This window comes from Leptonychotes weddellii, chromosome 14 (assembly GCF_054177405.1).
Source record: "Leptonychotes weddellii isolate Sample4059 chromosome 14, ASM5417740v2, whole genome shotgun sequence".
Lineage (NCBI taxonomy): Eukaryota > Metazoa > Chordata > Mammalia > Carnivora > Phocidae > Leptonychotes > Leptonychotes weddellii.
This window is the reverse complement of record NC_138382.1, coordinates 49,799,778-49,817,636: the sequence shown is the minus strand read 5'-3', so window position 1 is coordinate 49,817,636 and position 17,859 is coordinate 49,799,778. Positions and strand designations below refer to the sequence as shown.

At 42.8% G+C, this 17,859-nt stretch overlaps 1 protein-coding gene across 3 annotated transcripts in view; it reads right to left on the bottom strand.

Annotated features, from left to right (window-relative positions):
- The window catches only part of FRMPD1 (FERM and PDZ domain containing 1), a 51,957-nt gene that overhangs the window by 23,131 nt on the left and 10,967 nt on the right, over positions 1-17,859 (bottom strand). For 2 of the 3 annotated variants that reach the window (XM_081803195.1, XM_081803197.1), the window contains exons 2-6: positions 14,074-14,231; positions 13,108-13,210; positions 10,233-10,278; positions 3,991-4,125; positions 2,370-2,477 (exon numbers count right to left, since the gene is read on the bottom strand). In XM_081803195.1, coding sequence (XP_081659321.1) covers positions 2,370-2,477; positions 3,991-4,125; positions 10,233-10,278; positions 13,108-13,210; positions 14,074-14,231 — 550 coding nt within the window. The remainder of the gene's footprint in view (positions 1-2,369; positions 2,478-3,990; positions 4,126-10,232; positions 10,279-13,107; positions 13,211-14,073; positions 14,232-17,859) is intronic. The other variant, XM_081803196.1, reaches the window with a different exon arrangement.

Sequence of the window (17,859 nt, the reverse complement as noted above, 5' to 3'; positions counted from 1 at the left end):
AGGGGGAGCTGCAGGCAGAGGGAGAAGCAGGCTCCCTGCCGAGCAAGGGGCCTGATGCGAGACTCGATCCCAGGACCCTGGGATCATGACCTGAGCTGAAGGCAGCCACTTAACCTACTGAGCCACCCAGGCGTCCCAGGAATGTGATCCTTGGGTCACTTTTTTATGGCATTCATTATGTTTTGTCTTCCCCACCCCCCCACATAAAAACAGATGAAACCAATTTACAAAGCCACCGGTTAGAGCATGACTGTGGCTACTTGGTCAGCAACAGGCCTTACATTTTTTTCTTTATTTGTGCTCATTTACTCAGTGTAAAGTGGAACTTCTTCATAGTTCCCTTTACATTTCTTTAACTGTTAGCAAAGTTAAGCATTTTGCAAATGTTAGCTTACTATTTTATTTTTTATTTTTATTTTTATTTTTTTAAAAGATTTTATTTATTTGACAGAGAGAGACACAGCGAGAGAGGGAACACAAGCAGGGGGAGTGGGAGAGGGAGAAGCAGGCTTCCCGCTGAGCAGGGAGCCCGATGCGGGGCTTGATCCCAGGACCCTGGGATCATGACCTGAGCCGAAGGCAGACGCTTAACGACTAAGCCACCCAGGCGCCCCTAGCTTACTATTTTAAATTCTTCTGGGGCCTTATCGTGCTTTCAGGGGAAAGGTTAACAACCAATTTCATCATCTTTTACTTACTTTTTAAAAAGATTTATTTATTTATTTTAGAGAGAGAGAGAGGGAGTACGTGTGGGCAGGGGGCAGAGGGAGAGAGAGAATCTCCAGCAGACTCCCTGCTGAGTGTAGACAAAACCTAAGCAGGGCCGATCCCACAACCCTGAGATCATGACCTGAGCTGAGCCCAAGAGTTGGACACTTAACTGACTGAGCCACCCGGGTGCCCCAATTTTACCATTTTTTAAACATTTGAAAGGATGAATAGGTAGGTCACAGTGATGAACTCTCACTGGTTTTGCTGTCTCTGCCTTATGTGGCTGATACAGAGACTTGGTGCTCTGATCTACAAGTCTCCCCAGAAATACCTTTTTAGAACCCTCTTTCTCTAACCTCCCACCCCCTGCCAAAACTCTGAAGCATTTTTTGTAGCCAGTTCAGGTCAAAACCTGTCCTCACCTGGTCTTCTCACAATATCAGTGAGTGGGGATGGTAGCCATTTTAACACAGGATCCAAGTGATCGGGTTCACATCTGTAGAACTCTTATTCTCTACCTGTCCTGTGAGCTGGTTCTAGCCTCCACCTCTCATCCCTGTGTATTACTCTTAGAAACGACACTGAATCTAAATTTAATTTGCTAAAGAGGTTCAATCCATTTACACAAACATGGACAGACAGAGACACAAACATGGCCGGGTGACAGGGTCTCAGACATTAGGCCTCCCACTGGTCCCTGCATGAACAAATCCACCTTCCACTCTCAGGTCTAATGAAGGTGTGGTCTGTTAAGTAGCAGGCAAGGTAGAAAATAAGGACTCTGCAGATGTGAACAAGATCGCCTGAACCCTTTGTTAAAATGGCCACGACGCCCCATCTGCTGGTATCTACACAGACAAGGACAAGCTCTGACTTGAACGTTTCAAAGTCTAATATTGATTGAGGAGTTCAGAATGGCAATAGTTTCAGACCATTGGGAAGAAAATGTGTAAACTATGAGTAAATGAGTCTTTAATCCAACAGTCCACATTAAAAACACCAAACTCCAACCAATACTTTCCCTTTACAAATTTGTCCTCTGAGCTCCCAATCCTGGACGCCTCCACATCAAAAAGAACTAGACAGGATGTTACAGTGGAAAACAAAAGAACTGAAGTCACACAGACCTGGGCTTGTATATTTTCTTACTATATGATCTCAGAGGTTAATTCTCTTAAACTCTCTAAACCTCTGCTTCCTCATGTGTTAAAATATCTCCCTTGCAGTGTATCATTATGACTAAGGATTATGTACCCAAAAAGTTTAGGTTCACATAATAGAAGTTCAACACATAATGGGTTCTTGGGGGGAAAAGGCCAATCTCCACCACTATCATCACTATTATCGATACAGAGGGAACACTAGGTTCAAAGGTTCAAAATGAGAAATTAGCATTTAGAACCTGTTGACATTTCATGGGCAAGAGAATGGAGTCATGGAATAACAGTCAGCCACACCCCGTGCTTCTCTCCCTGGCTCTCCCTGTCCACAGTCAGCCAGCACTTCACCGAGGGTGCTCGGACCCTCTAACAAACCTACTGCCCTCCCTCGGCATCCTCTCCATGCTGCAAGAATCCAGAGTCTCAAAGAGGTAAGTGCCAGGAGGCGGCTCGCCGGCTTCATGGAGAGTGATTTCAAGCCCCTGACTAGTGACGCACCTGGCTATGTCCACTGACAAGCACTTCCTCAGCGAAGTGCACCTTCACGGGGTTGGTCTTTAGCCTGGCTCTCTTCTCCTCAGTCAGGAAGGATGACTTGGGAACTCCCTGCAAAACAGTAACATGACACATTTTAGAACTGGACTTTTGTAAAAGCCATTACACATCTTCTCATCTCTTAAAAACAAAAGCGCAAACCCTGACAGCTGTTGAGACTTCAGTTAAAACCTACAGAGAAGGACAGCATCCCACTAAAGATCTCTTTTCATAATATCTAGGGATCCCAACCCAGACAATGTTCTTATGTGTCTGAGAACAGTCAAAGATTCAATATGATAGCAAAATGGTTGTGTATAACAAAGACAAGAACTGGCTTATGAACAAGAAGACCAAAGTTCTGCTACTCAACAGTTATGAGAACTACCTCAAACACAAATTCTTATGGAAGAAAACCAGTTTTGTGTGTGTGTATGTATGTATGTAATACAAAACAAAATAATTGTGTGTGACTTTGGCCAAGTTATCACTCCTCTTTGGCCTTTAGTTTTCCTATGTACCATGTGAGAGTTGGATCTGAATAACTCCAGGGCTCCCTGAAGCTCTGACCCCTTTGATTTATCCTTGGCCCCTTTTTCCTCTTCTCATCTTTTGGGTCGTACCCTCTTTCCTCAGAGTTTGCAGAAAGAGTCATCACAGGTTGGCATGAGTATGTGATGAAGCCCCTTGCCTAGACCCTAGGAGGTTAAATTGTGACACAATGAACAGCAACTTGCATGATCTAGACCAACAGATGTGATCTTCCTGGATGGAATCCTGATATGTTATTCTCAGCCTGGCATGCTACATTTCTTGGTCTGGATAGTCCTTTAGGCCAGGCTCTAGAAAGGTACATGTGTTAAGAGTCTCGAGATGGAGCTCTGGATCACATTTTATGTAGCTGACGGAAGACAGATATAACAACAATCAGAGAAGCTACAGGAAAGAATGCTCATAGCCTCACATATCAACAGACCAATGCCATTAAGCACCTGAAGTGAAGAAGTGACCCTGAAATTTTAACGCAAGATAAATTTGATCTTACAGGTAACTAGAGCCTTGGTGTAACAAGGTTCATTACTATGGTTTAGTATCTCAAATACCTAGTTTGCCTCTTAAAAATTTAGTAAAAGGAGAAGGGGAAATAACAATGTGCCCAGGGAAGAGGTATACCTGTGTGGTAATCTCTCAACTCCAGCAATTACTTAACCTCAATTTGCTTTCTTCTTCAAGCAGAATGATTTTTCAGTCAGAAGAAATAGAGTAAGGGGGAAAAGAAAGTTACAACCCAAAACTGATGATAAAACTATCAGCCTGCTCTGAATGAGTTCAAGACACCTATACCAGTAAATCTAGGGGCTGGTGGACGGTCATACGTAACAGTTGGCATCATCCACAGAAGAGAAAATGGAAGACATATTAGGAGACTAAAGATGGTTAAGTGTCAAGTTTCCCAGAAAATGAACATGGAAGATTAAGGAAAACACATATGGGTAAGCTTGTCATTATTTCTTGGCAAAATTCAAGATAAGAGGTGGTCAGAGAGCTTTTAGTCATTGATCACTAATAACCAATATGGAGTTACCAAGAACAAGTCAGAGCCAACCAAGTTCATTTTTCTTTTGAAGATGGGATTCCAGATTGGTAAGGCAGGGTCCTGTGGATATAGTAGTATTCCTTCATTCTTGTAAAGTGTTTGATAAGGTCTCCTATAATCCCCCTGTGGAGAAGGCCAGATGCAGAGCCATTAGGAGGATTCAAAACTAGTTGACCTATGCTCACAATTGTCCTGATTTCTAACTAAGCAACTCAGGCTCCCTTTGGCTCAGTCTCCAACAATGATGGTTAGCAATGCCTTGGATGGAAGTCAGAGAAAGTGTACTTACCAAACCTGTGAATGACACAGAGCTACAAGGTATCATCAGATCTCAGGCAGCAGAAATTTGGGAGGAAAGGTAAAGGAACTGGATATATAAAAGAGGTGTGTGGAAAACTTCAGGGGCGGGGGCAGCTATGGGCCAGAGGCCAAAAAATCACTAACAACAAGCATAAGAGGGTATAAGAGAGCAGGGCTGTCAAGAGCTGAAGGGAACAGAGTAAAGCGAGGGGTCTAAGGGACAGGTACAACCGTCACTACCCTAAAGACTCAAAGGATGAGAAACCAGGGGCAGAACAGGGAGAGATGCAGAAAGAAAAAGAATCTGTGGTGGGGGGTAGGGGGGGACAACCGCTATTCTCCCTCGCTTTGGGGACAGCAATCTTGCAAGAGTGAGGCCCAGAGCTGGATCAGACTAAAGAAAAGCCACTGGCCGGGTAATGGAGGAAGTGGGGGATGCGTGGGAAGAGGTAGATCCCTGACAGGAAGGGAGAATGAGTACAGCCGATGACTATACAAATATGCCCTTCAGTTCTGTACTTCCCTGTCGGATCTCAGCATGCCAGAACACTGGGCCAAAGCAACATGATTTGACAGGGATTACTGTGAAGTGTGGCACTGAGGATCAAAAAAAAATCAATTGCACAGCATGGGATGGGGTCTTGGAAGCGATTCATTTGGAACCCAGCCTCGGTTTTTGGTCAACCACAAATTTCACCCAAGCCAACAGCGTGACCAGGCCTCCTAAAATCTTAACCCTCATCTTGGGCCTCACTAGCATTTTCAGTGCACGTCAGAAGTGCGCTCTCTGTGCCCTGGGCACTCTCACCAGTGGACCCTAGGTGGAACTGTATTCCTTTCTGGGTGCCACCATTTGGGAAGGTCACCGTGAAACAGTCCAGAGAGCTATCAGAGAAGTGAAGACTCAGAGAAGCATCTTATGATGAAGAGTTGATGGAACAGGAGTGAGCCTGGAGAAGAGAAGGCCACAGCTCCAAACCTTTGCCAATCTATTTCATACAAGGCAGACTTGCCCTGACAAGCACTAGTTGGTGGGAATCACAGGGAAGGAGGGCCTCTCTCATATTTGGAACCACCCAACCATGAAACTAGCTGCTTTGAGAAAGAATACACACTCTGTCATAGAAATGCCCAATCCACAGGCCCCACCGTGGGTCCTACACTTTTATACCCGAATAGCAGCTCTGCTGTCTGTATACCTTGGCATCTAAAGCATGTTGCAAACCACTCACTTGAGCCATCTAACATTAAAAAGAGATACTTTAAAGAAGATGAGCTTCTTATTATTCTAGGATATTTAGATTCTCCCCGGGTTCTAAATTAATCCATCAGAGAGTAGACCTGAGCTGATAAAAACTTTCTCTGTGCATGTTTTAGCTGAACTAAGAGTTAATGCTTAAAAGGGCATTGAAAGGGACAAGTGGAAAAGTTCTATATCTTTTTCACTACTCTCCGCCCTAGATTGGCCAATGTCATTTCATAAAGACCGCAGGGTTGGGGTGCCTGGGTGGCTCAGTTGGCTAAGCATCAGACTCTTGATTTCGGCTCAAGTCGTGATCTCAGGGTCGTGAGACTGAGCCCCACGTCAGGCTCCGCACTGGGCAAGGAGTCTGCTCAAGATTCTCTCTCTCTCTCTCCCCCTCTGCCCCCGCCTTAAAAAACAATTAAAAAAATAAAGACAGCAGGGTTTAAGGAGGTAGACTAGCATAACGCTATTGACTGTGGGTTCTGAACTCTGACTACCTGGAAAATAACCCAGCTCCACTGATTTCTGCATGTGAGACCATGGGCACGTGAGGCCACAGTGTCCTTAACTGTAAAAGGGGGATAACAAATATATCTATCTTTTAGGATTTTCTTTTGGTGAAGATTTAATAAGACATTAAATATTGGTATTAATATAACAATATACGATAAGCCATGAATATAAATACAGCTCTCTACAATTAAATATATATATATCATATATATGTTATATATATAATGTATATATATACATATTTTTTTCCCCATAAAATTCTACGTCCTACAGAAGCAGTAATTACTATTTCAACTTTGGATTTTACTTTTTTTTTTTTTAAAGATTTATTTATTTGAGGGCGCCTGGGTGGCTCAGTCGGTTGAGCGACTGCCTTCGGCTCAGGTCATGATCCCAGGGTCCTGGGATCGAGTCCCACATCGGGCTCCCTGCTCTGCGGGGAGCCTGCTTCTCCCTCTCCCACTCCCCCTGCTTGTGTTCCCTCTCTCGCTGTGTCTCTCTCTGTCAAATAAATAAATAAAATCTTTAAAAGATCTTTAAAAGGCGCCCCTTTATTTTACTTTTTAAAGATTTTTTATTTTTAAGTAATCTCTATACCCAACATGGGGCTCAAACTCACAACCCTGAGATTAAGAGTCTCATGCCCCACCAAGTGAGCCAGCCAAGCCCCCAACCCCCGTCCCCCCAATTTTGGATTTTATAATTCTTCCTCAATTTCAAGCCATTTGAGAACTCGAAGAAACTGCTATGGCAAAGATGAGCATCCTTGCTGAAGAAAGACACATTCGATCATTTGTCTTATGATCATGTAACTGCTGATGAGAGGCCTGTGTGGGCTGGACAACATTCAGGGCATTTCTCAGGACATGGGTCAATATCAGCTTTCCCTGCAGGAACCCCAGAGCACAACATTTGCATCCTCCTCTGCTCAGTAACCTCAGAGGAATCTCAGGAGTCATACTGGAACATGTTAATTTTCCTCTCCCTACACTTTTGATTTTTAAAAGGATGCAACCATAAGCTGTTTCCCTCTTATTTACTTAACAAGTGTTTTGCTTTCATTTCTTGAAAACAGCAGGGGAAAAAAACCCCACCCAATTAAGATTAAGATGTTCTCCACTGAGATGCTAATCAGCTAAATAAAAAGAATCTCTTACCACCTGCACAACCATTTATACTGATTAGCTTTCAGTATACTTTTTTTATACACTGGTTTCACATTATTTCATAGACAAATTCTGTTTAGAAGAATCTCCGTTTATTTGTCCATAAAACATTTGGTCTGTCATATTTATGGCAAACATTTTAATCCTATTTAGGTGGTTTTTTTCCCTATTCTATTTCCCAGAAATAAAAACAAAAAACAGTACTTGTCAAAATTGAGAAGAGACCACAATTTCTTTGCTTTTTAATGTTCTGAAGTTTTTGGACCAGAGAAATTAAATTTTTTCACATAATCAAATAGCTGTTTGTTCATTGTGCTTCCTCCCACTCCCTATATAGTTAGGAATTCTTTCTATAACCTATGACTGAGAGACACTCATCCATATTACCTACATTTTAATATTTTTATATTTAATTATTATTACATCAAATGGTGTGACGAGACTTCTTTTTCAAATACTTAAAGAAATGTCCTAGTATGATTTTGTGAATGATCATCTTTTCTTCTAGTGGGATGCCATATTTTTCACATACTAAATTCTCATATCAGTACCTATTCTAGGACTTTCTATTTGATTACACTGACATGTCCAACCATTTCATCAATATCATGCTGTTTTAATTATTTTAGCTTTATTAGTTTTAAAATCTGTTACATCAAGGCCATCCTCATTACTCTTTCTTAAAATTTTTAAATTTAAATTTTTTTTATTTTTTAAAGATTTATTTATTTATTTGAGAGAGAGAAACGAGCAGAGGGTAGGGGGAGAGGGAAAGAGAATCCTCAAGCAGACTCCCACTGAGCACAGAGCCCAGCACAGGGCTGATTCCACCACCCTGAGATCATGATCTGAGCTGAAATCAAGAGTCGGCCACTGGACTGAGCCACCCAGGCACTCCATTACTTTTTTTTTTTTTTTTTTTTTTTTTAAGATTTTCTTGGTAAGGGATACCTGGGTTGCTCAGTCAGTTAAGGGTCTGCCTTTGACTCAGGTCATGATCCCAGGGTCCCAGGTGGAGCCCCGCATTGAGCTCCTTGCTCAGCTGGGGGGTGGAGGGAGCTGCTTCTCCCTCTGCCTGCCACTCCCCCTGCTTGTGCTCTCTTGCTCTTTCTCGGACAAATAAATAAATAAAATCTTAAAAAAAAAAAAGATTTTCTTGATGTGTCACTTCAATAAACTTTGCCAGAATTCAAATATAAGTCTTGGGGCGCCTGGGTGGCTCAGTTGGTTAAGCGACTGCCTTTGGCTCAGGTCATGATCCTGGAGTCCCGGGATCGAGTCCCGCATCAGGCTTCCTGCTCAGCGGGGAGTCTGCTTTGTCCTCTGACCCTATCCCCTCTCAGGTGTTCTCTCTCTCTCATTCTCTCTCTCTCAAATAAATAAATAAAATCTTTAAAAAAAAAATTCAAATATAAGTCCCAATGGGAGTTTGAATTTGGAGTAAGAATATATATTAATATGAGAATAACCAATGTATTTATAACAGTCTTCCCATTAAAGAACATGGTCTGTATCTCTTTTTATATTAAAAAAGTATTTACATCCTTCATAATATTCTACTTTCCTTCACATAGGGTCCACCTATTTCTTTTCCTTGAAGATTTCCTTTTTTCTTATTTTTTCCCTTAAAGAACTGACTCTGGGATTTATTAACTTTACAATTTTTGTTTTCCAAAGCATCATTTAGATTTTAATTTTTATCATTTTCTTTATTCTGCTTTATGTTTGTTTTATAGTCTTTTCTTCCAACTTCTTGCACTGAATATTCACTTGACCTATTTACTTATTCAATAATGAAATCACCTAAGACTATACATTTTACTCTGAGTATAGCTTTGCACATAAATTTTAAAAAGCACACTTCTAATTTTATTTTCTTTAAAGATTTTATTTTTTTATTTAAGAGAGAGAGAGAGAGCAAGAGCACAAGCAGGAGGAGCAGCAGAGGGAGAGGGAGAAACAGGCTTCCTGCTGTCCAGGGAGCCCAATGTGAGACTAGATCCCAGGACCCTGGGATTGTGACCCGAGCCAAAGGCAGCTGCTCAACTGACTGAGCCACCCAGGCGCCCCATCACTTCTAATTTTAAATTTTCTTCTAACTAGTCTATAATGGCAGTTTTGCTTTTCTATCTGACCCCATCTTTACTTGGGAGATTGCATTTTTATTTCCAAATGGCTGGACAGTTTTAATTAAGTTTTTGGTAGTTATTAATTTCTATTTCATTATATTCTGGAAAAGAGACTTATATAGTTTCTTATTTGGGGAATTTATTGAGTTTTTTTGATAGAGTGGTATGTGGTCGATTAGACTATTAAATGCATCAATGAAATTCTCCGTGCCCCTATTTATTTTATCTTTATGTGGCCAAGGCTAAGAGGTATGCATTAAAGTCTCTCAGAAGGAGAATTTTCTGTCAACTCTTCCTCCTTGGTAGTTCTTTCTCTTAGGACTTGATTATATACTTCTCCCTAGATCACAGAGAAAGGGCTCCTTGGCCTGTGGTGTTTGGGATTGCTATTTCCTCCCAGCGCATCATCTACCCCACGCCCTTGCCTTGTGATGAACCTCAGGGCTGACAAGACACTTTCCCGTCCAACACCTCATAACGACCCATTAGAGAGACAAGACAATTATTGTCATCATCACTGTTTTACAAAAATGAAAACTGAAAGTTAATGACTTGCCCAAAGTCATAACACACAAACTTATCTTAAAACTTGTAGTTTGGTGCCCCTGTCATCGTCCCACTCTGCATAATCCTAGATCTGTCTCCTTAGCCGGACCACAAGTTCTGGAACCCTGGACTGATCCATACCTGTCTCCTCCACAGCACTGACTCATCAGCTGTCTTCAGGCAACGTTGACTGTCTGCCCACCCACTGCCTGGCTGCTGTCCCCTCTGCCGTTTGCCTTCCCTGTTTATTCTCTGCGGGATATCCCACTGGGGACTTGGGGTCTCGAGGCCGAGAAAGGTAAAACTAACAGGACATAGAAAGAGATTTACCGACGTGCAGCGAACAACTGTGATTGAAAGAGAGTCTTCAGCTTCCCTGAAAAAAAAAAAAGAAAAAAAGAATAAAAATAAAACCATTTCATCACTTTGGATGATGTGCGTGCGTGCGTGTGTGTGTGTGTGTGTGTGTGTGTGTGTGTGTGTGTGAGGGTCAAAAAGACTGGCAGGATTACAAAGCAGCCTCTTTTGCTTTAGCTTTTTTGGTCCAGCAACATCGAGAAAGACGTTGAGGGAAGCAGGGGTCTGCAGAGGAGCTGAATCTGTCCCAGAGTGCCCCCCCACCCACGGAGGGAATCTTTATTAGACACCTGTCTCTACCATCTAGTCTATACCTGCAGCCACTTAGTTAAGTCACTTAGATTTAATTTAGTCTTTATGATGGAGAACTCATGCAGTTTGTATGACCACTAGCTAGGCTTATGTCCAAAAAAATTTTTAAGAGAAAACATAGCAATAAGATAGATAACTTAGGTTGCTATTTCAGACAACTTAGGCTAAACATTTCACTAGATTGAATGAATGAATGTGGATTGCATTTATCAGATAAAAGCCAACCAGCTTGTAGTGTTTGGGCACACAAAATCAGTGTAATGAGCTGAATCATATATCAAGATACTAGACATTTCTGTCTTGTTATTATCTCTTAGATTCCAAAAGTGACAAAAGTCAACCAGATGCTGGCCAAATTTCCATTTTGTACTAGAGAACAAAACTGAAAAAAAAAATCAATCCATATTTCCTTTTCCTTTGCCATCGCTACATAGAGAAGCTGTTTGCAAATAATTTCCTTGGACTTCCTGCAATATGAACATTTAGGCCAATTGCTGCTGGTATGTTGCTTCCTCAAATGGGTAAAATCAACTTGTGGTTTCTAAGTGTCTAGGGATTGCCTCTTTTCCATTTTATAGAAGAACAGGCCTTTCCCAAGATAATTTACAACAAACCAAGGTCCAATTGCTCTTAAAAGGACATTTAGGTCTCACAGTTATCTGGAGGGATTAGAGAGGTTTCATTGTGCCATGTTTTGCTTGGATTTTTCCCTTTATAAGTGGCAATGGCAGTGGGAACTAAGCTAAAGAAAAAAAAAGTGGTCCTGGGATTCCCACATGCAGTGTATGACAGAGAGCGCAAATGCACAGCACAATTCAAGTCACATCCCTGCTGAGAAGTCCTCAATGGCTCGCCATTCCACACGGAGACTAACACCTGAACTTGCTGTGTCAGCATTGGAGACCCTTCACCATGTGGGCCTCACTTCCCAGAACTTTCCTCTAGGCCTCTGGTGCCTCAGGAAAACTGATCCGCTCAGCATCTTCCCCCCTCCCCACCCAGGAGTTCCTGCTTATCACTTCTTTGCCTGGTTCATCCTTCACCTCCACCTTTGTGGGCCAAATTCTACCCAGCATTAAAGGTACACCTGCAATCCTTCTGGACTCCTCTGTTTTGTCAAACCCAACTTCCCCACAAGCTGGAGGAATCTGTAGCATTTACAGCCCCTTTCCTCTGGCTTCCTGATGGAATGTCTTCCCTCAACTTCACAGGGTGCATGTGAGTCACTCCTGCACTTCCAGCCTGCGGCGTGTGGGGAGTGCAGTCCCTTTGCCCCACAGGGCTCCTTGCCCACACAAGGTGCTCAGTAAACAGGCTGGGTTCAATGTTACCCACACACCCACATTCCGACCTACTGCTTTAAACGGAGAATAATTTTGCTTGTTAGTCAGAGTTTGATCTAGCCTGGCAGATATATTAGTATCACTGAAAATCTAAACTTAATTTGTGGGCATTGATCATCTTTGAGAAAATCACCCCAGTAACTGGGAAAGCAAACTTCATGATTTCCATCACCATGCTTCATTGTGTAGAAATGAAATCATCAAATCCGATCCAGGCTGTCCCACCCACTCAACTTATTCTCTGGCAATCCAGAAGCAATACTGGGCTTGGCTGAAAGGATTCTATTTTCTACACTTTGATGGTTTCTCTGTAAATCGTAACCTACGTATGTGTGTCTCTCCGCAGCGAGACTGTGTGCCTCGTGAAGGTGAAGACCGCATCTTGCATTTCATCACATTCTGACTTTGTCACTGTTCCTCATCATTCAGTGTGTGCTGTCCATGATAGGCCCTCAGAAATGAAAGCCACCCAACACCACTCACAAGAAAGGCATAATAAGTATCTTCAAGTTGGCTTTCATGTAACTCTATTTCTCGTGTCTCTTTATTTAAAGTCACCAAAACAGTGTTGAGTGACAAACTGGAAAGACGAAGCCCATAGGTGCCGACGCGATGTCTGTCAGCCCTCTTCACTCCTATCGCTGACCTTTTTCTGTCTTAAAACCAGGGTCAGCAATTGTTGGCTCATTCAACTGAGCGCTCACTGTGTGCCAGCTCTGAGGGAGATCCCGGTCTATACAGAAAGTGAGGCGTTGACCCAAGTCACAAAGCCAATGGGCAGAAGCTGTGAAACTACATACATACCAACCAGGCATTTAAGGAGAGCTCTCAGAAGGGTTAAAGAAGAACTAACAGATCTAGCATCAGTTTAGTCCAGTCTTTGGCATATGCTACAACAACCCCAGAAATCCTTACCGTGTATTATTCCTAACTACACTGCCTGCTGTGCCCAGCACGAGGTCTAGCATAGCGGGGGTTGTAGATACAGCACCCTGTCCTTGCCCCCCATCGCTTCTCTAGGCAGATGAAGCACACGGTAACCGAGACGGAATTCTCAAACAAGGCTGCTGCTCCACCTTAAGGAGATGGGACCCTACTAAAACCATGGGGAGATCAATTATGTCATTCCTGTCACCCATCTTTGCCCTGTGATCATCTGTGTGACTCTGCGGATGATGGAGGCAATTTAGTACCTCAGTATATGGACTGCTCGTTCACAGGAAAGGCTTTCGGCAGGCTCGTTGTTCATTTGGAGGATCTGATCACCAGGGAAAAGCTTGCCGTGAGCAGAGCCTCCTGTTGGACAGAAAAGAAGTAATTGGTGTTCACGCCAGGAGGGCCCAGACCCCGTGTGTCATAGCCACACAACTGAATGGCAGGTTGATCCAGTCCCCTGGGCACCAGGTCACTCCCCTCCCCACCCCCAGCCAGCTTTGGGTTCACATGGATCTATTTTCCTGTTTACAAAATGTGGATAATGTACCTACCATCCCATCACCTTCAAGGGATATTAGGAGACTGTCCTGGGAAAGAAAACTAGCAGAAACCCCCCAGAATCAACAGAGTTGGCCAGTGAATCTACTACATTCATCTCTAAAGAACTCTGGGGGTGGGGTGTGTGTGTGTGTGTGTGTGTGTTCCAGTAGATTTTAACTAGTTCCAGATCTAACATCAATACATAGCTGATGTATGAAAACAAACACTAGACATTTCCAGCATGCTCTTCTTCACCCTGATAGAGTCTATATTTTACAAAGACTCAAGTGAAAACAAATCAATAATTTCTATTACTCTCTGGCCAGCAACTCTCCCCAGCTCAGAGCACGCAGGGTTTCAGAGAGGAGGGCCAGCTGATCCAAATACTGTCACTGCCCTGAGACTGGCCAGGGAGCCACGGGTGGGCAAAGCCCTGGTCCAGGCCAGCAGGAGCCTGGGGTTCCAATCAGCAGGTGCACTTGGGGCTTCCTCCCTCTCCGCACCAAAGGAAGGTACAAAGCTGTAGACAGAATTAGGTCAGAATTAGATGTGCCCTTTCTAACTTCCTAGGGTGGCATTTTTTGAAATTATGTTCTAGGACAGAGAGATGAGAAGAGATCCAGGGCTATTTCTCCCCCTCCTGAAAAGCCAAACTCCTTTCTTGTTTCCCAGTCAGCTCCTACCTGCTGTGACGGCCACCACTGTGAGGGGAAGGCTCTCAGAAATGTGAAATCCGTAGTCCTGGAGGAGGGCATCTTTGTCTATTTTTACTGTGTGTTTCACGGGGGTGAGGGTCTGGATTGGGATCCCGGGGGACCCATCAGCTGTAGCAACTTTAGCCCTGGAAGAGAAGGAGTATTATAAAAAAGAGACAGAGGGGGATTGTAGGTAGTGGGCACAAACCGGGACAGCCCTAGGCATCCTGGAGGAGGAAGATGCAGTGCGGAGCACACCCCAACTCTCCTCTTGACAGAGCTAAGGCACAGACACCGGTAGAACACAGCACCAGGCTCTACAACAGAAGTCATGAAGTGCTCTGGGCACTCAGAGAAAGGGGAGAGCAGTTCTAACTTTGTCGGGGAGGGGATAAGGAATCAGGAAAGCATTTGCTGCCTGGAAGAGGGGACATTTGAGCTGCACCTTGAGAGATGTCGAGGCTCTATCTACACATCCCAGATCCCGGCACACAGAAGATATTCAGTAGCTGCTGCTGAGTGGATGGATGAGGGGATGCGGGGGAGATGCAGGGATGCAGGGATGGGGGGGATGCAGGGATGGGGGAATGCGGGGATGGGGGGATGTCGGGCCAGGCATCAGGAAGGAGGCAGTGATTCAGCAGAGGTACAGAAGAGGAAAAACAGGGACTGTGAACAGGAACAAGGTATTATTCAGTTTGGACGTCTGAGGCTGACTAATTCCATAGATGGATTGTTTCTTTGGAGATTTTTTTTTCTTTTGGGCGTGAGATGAATTACACAGTTACCTTTCAACTTGGTAACTGTGAGGATTCCAATAGGAAATCCCGGAGAGTGAAGATTCCCCCTAGAGTAATCTTTAAAAACATATATTTTCCCTGTAAATCTAAAAGCAGGTAAGTTAAAAGTTTGTATTTTCTTTCTCTCAAAACCACAAGGCAAGTCATGAGCTATTTCTCATTTGTCTGTGGCAAATGACTTTTCCCTGCTGCGAGACAGCGGTTCTTTCTGAGAAAGGTCAAATGGGGATGGGATGAGGTGTTTACTGTCATAATAATGATATATTATATATATAATAATAATAAATGACAGCATGTAGAGGAGTAACAGCTCCCCTGGGGCTCTGCAGTTAGGCCCTATCATTTATTCTCATCCATTTACCAAATACTGTCCGGAACTCTGCTTAATACAACAGGACCTCACTTATCTGAAAATCACCTGTCATTGATAATGATTTCAAATTTCAACAAGGATTGGGAAACCTAAAAACTGCTTCACGGAGCCAAAATGCGTGTGACAAACCCAAGTGCAAGATCTCATGCACGTTATCCAACAAGGAGCTCCTCACACCCCAGCTTAGAGCTGATTTAGGCTGTCTGACCAGATGGTGACCTGACCCCACCAGCTTAGAAGCAAAGAGAGGATTTCTTCTACGCAAGCACAGGGTCATACTGAGAAGCGTCAGCAGACGGAGCTAATGAGAGGGAAGAAACAGAAAACTGAAAATGTAGAGTGAATAAAGCCCGTAGCCATTCCTGATTAAAAAACAACACAAAACAAAACCTTAAAGCTGTGAAAGAGCCTTCCCAAATAATAATATAGTATAGTGAGCGCCAAAAATCACATTTACGTTCTTTTAAAAAAGAGCAACAGGAAGGATACTCTAGACATTTCTCCTATTTAATATAGCAGGAAAAATGCGTGTAATAGTTATCAGAGAAGGAAAAACAGTAAGAGGCATAATAAACACAGGAAATGGAAAATCCCACTTGTTTTTAAACAGATGATGATGGTACAACTAGAAAATGATCAACAAAGAGGATTGCTGGTGCTAAAAAAGTAAGGTTAGTGGAGCTGCAGGATAAAAACATAAAACGCAGCCTCAAAAAGCATTCACTAACTCATTGAAACAGATTAGTTGAATGTGTATGAGGTGCTAGGCTGATATGATACCAAAAGCACAAGCCACAATGAAAACACAGATAAACTGAACTTCATCAAAATTAAAAACTTTTGTGCTTCAAAGGGCACAATTAAGGGGCACCTGGGTGGCTCAGTCAGTTGAGCATACAACTCTTTATTTCGGCTCAGGTCATGATATCAGGGTCATGAGATCAAGTCCCGCATCTGGCTCTGCGCTCAGCACGGAATCTGCTTGGGATTCTCTCTCTCCCTTTCCCTCTGCCCCTCCCCTGGCTTGTGCTCGCATGTGTGCTCTCAAAAAAATAAATCTTAAAAAAATAAAGGACACAATAAAGAAAGTGAAAAAACCCACAGAATGGGAGAAAACATTTGCAAATCATATATCTGATAAGGACCTTGCAGCTAGAATATATAAAGAATTCTTATAACACAAAAGAAAAATAACTCAATTAAAAAGTGGGCAAATGATTTATGTGGACATCTCTTCAAAGAAGATATACCAACAACCAGTAAGTACATGAGAAGATGCACAACATTATTAGCCATTTTGGAAATGCAAATCAAAACCGCAATGAGATACCACTTAATACCCACTAGGATGGCCCATAATCAGAAAGACAGGTCAAGTGTTGACAAAGATGTAGAGAAAATGGAACCCTGATATCATCTGGCAGTTCCTCAAAAGACTAAACGTTGAGCACCATATGACCCAGCAGTGCCATGCTTACATATATCCCTAAGAGAAATGAAAACATATCCACACAAACTCGCACACAAACGGTCATAGCAACAATATTCATAATAGCCCCAAAGCGAAAACCACTCAAATGTACATCAACTGATGAAATGACAAAGAAAATATTCCACTGCAGAATATTATTTGGCAACAAAAAGGAATGAAATACGAATACATGACTATAACATGGATGCACCTGGGACACATCCTACTAAGTGAAAGAGGACAGCCACGAGAAAACACATACTATGTGACTTCACTTACGGGATATGTTCAGAATAGGCAAATCTACGAGACAAGTAGTGGTTGCCTAGGGCTGAAAGCAGGAGAATTCTGGAAGGAAATGGGGAGCGATTGCCAATATATATGGAGTTTCTTTTTAGGGTGAAAAAAATCTTCCGAAATAGATTGTGGTAATGGTTGTACATCTCTGTGAGTGCACTAAAAACCATTGAATTGTATGCTTTAAGTGGGTGAATTGTGTACGGTAAGTAAATTGTATCTTAATAGAGCTGTTGAAAATAAGGTAAATCAGTTTATTTTATTTTATTTTTTTAAAGATTTTATTCATTTATTTGAGAGAGAATGAGCTAGAGAGAGCATGAGAGGGGGGAGGGTCAGAGGGAGAAGCAGACTCCCCGCCGAGCAGGGAGCCCGATGCGGGACTCGATCCCGGGACTCCAGGATCATGACCTGAGCCAAAGGCAGTCGCTTAACCAACTGAGCCACCCAGGCGCCCAAATCAGTTTATTTTTTAAAAGATATTTTATTTATTTATTTGAGAGAGAGAGGAAGAAAAAGAGAGCAGGAGTGGGGGGAGGGGCAGAGGGAAAGAGAGAGAGACAAGTAGACTCCCTGCTTAGTGCGGAGCCAGACACTGAGCTCAATCCCAGGACCCTGAGATCATGACCTGAGCAGAAGTCCAAAGCTTAACCAACTGAGACACCCAAGTGCCCCAAGGTAAATTAGTTTAAAAAAATAAAATTCTGGGAGGAAACTGGTTACAATACAAATATATGAAGAATGGACATAAATACATGCAGTAAAATATCTAGATTTCACATGCTCAAAGCAAGTGAACTGACAACTTGCACATGAAGAAATAAAGTTGATAA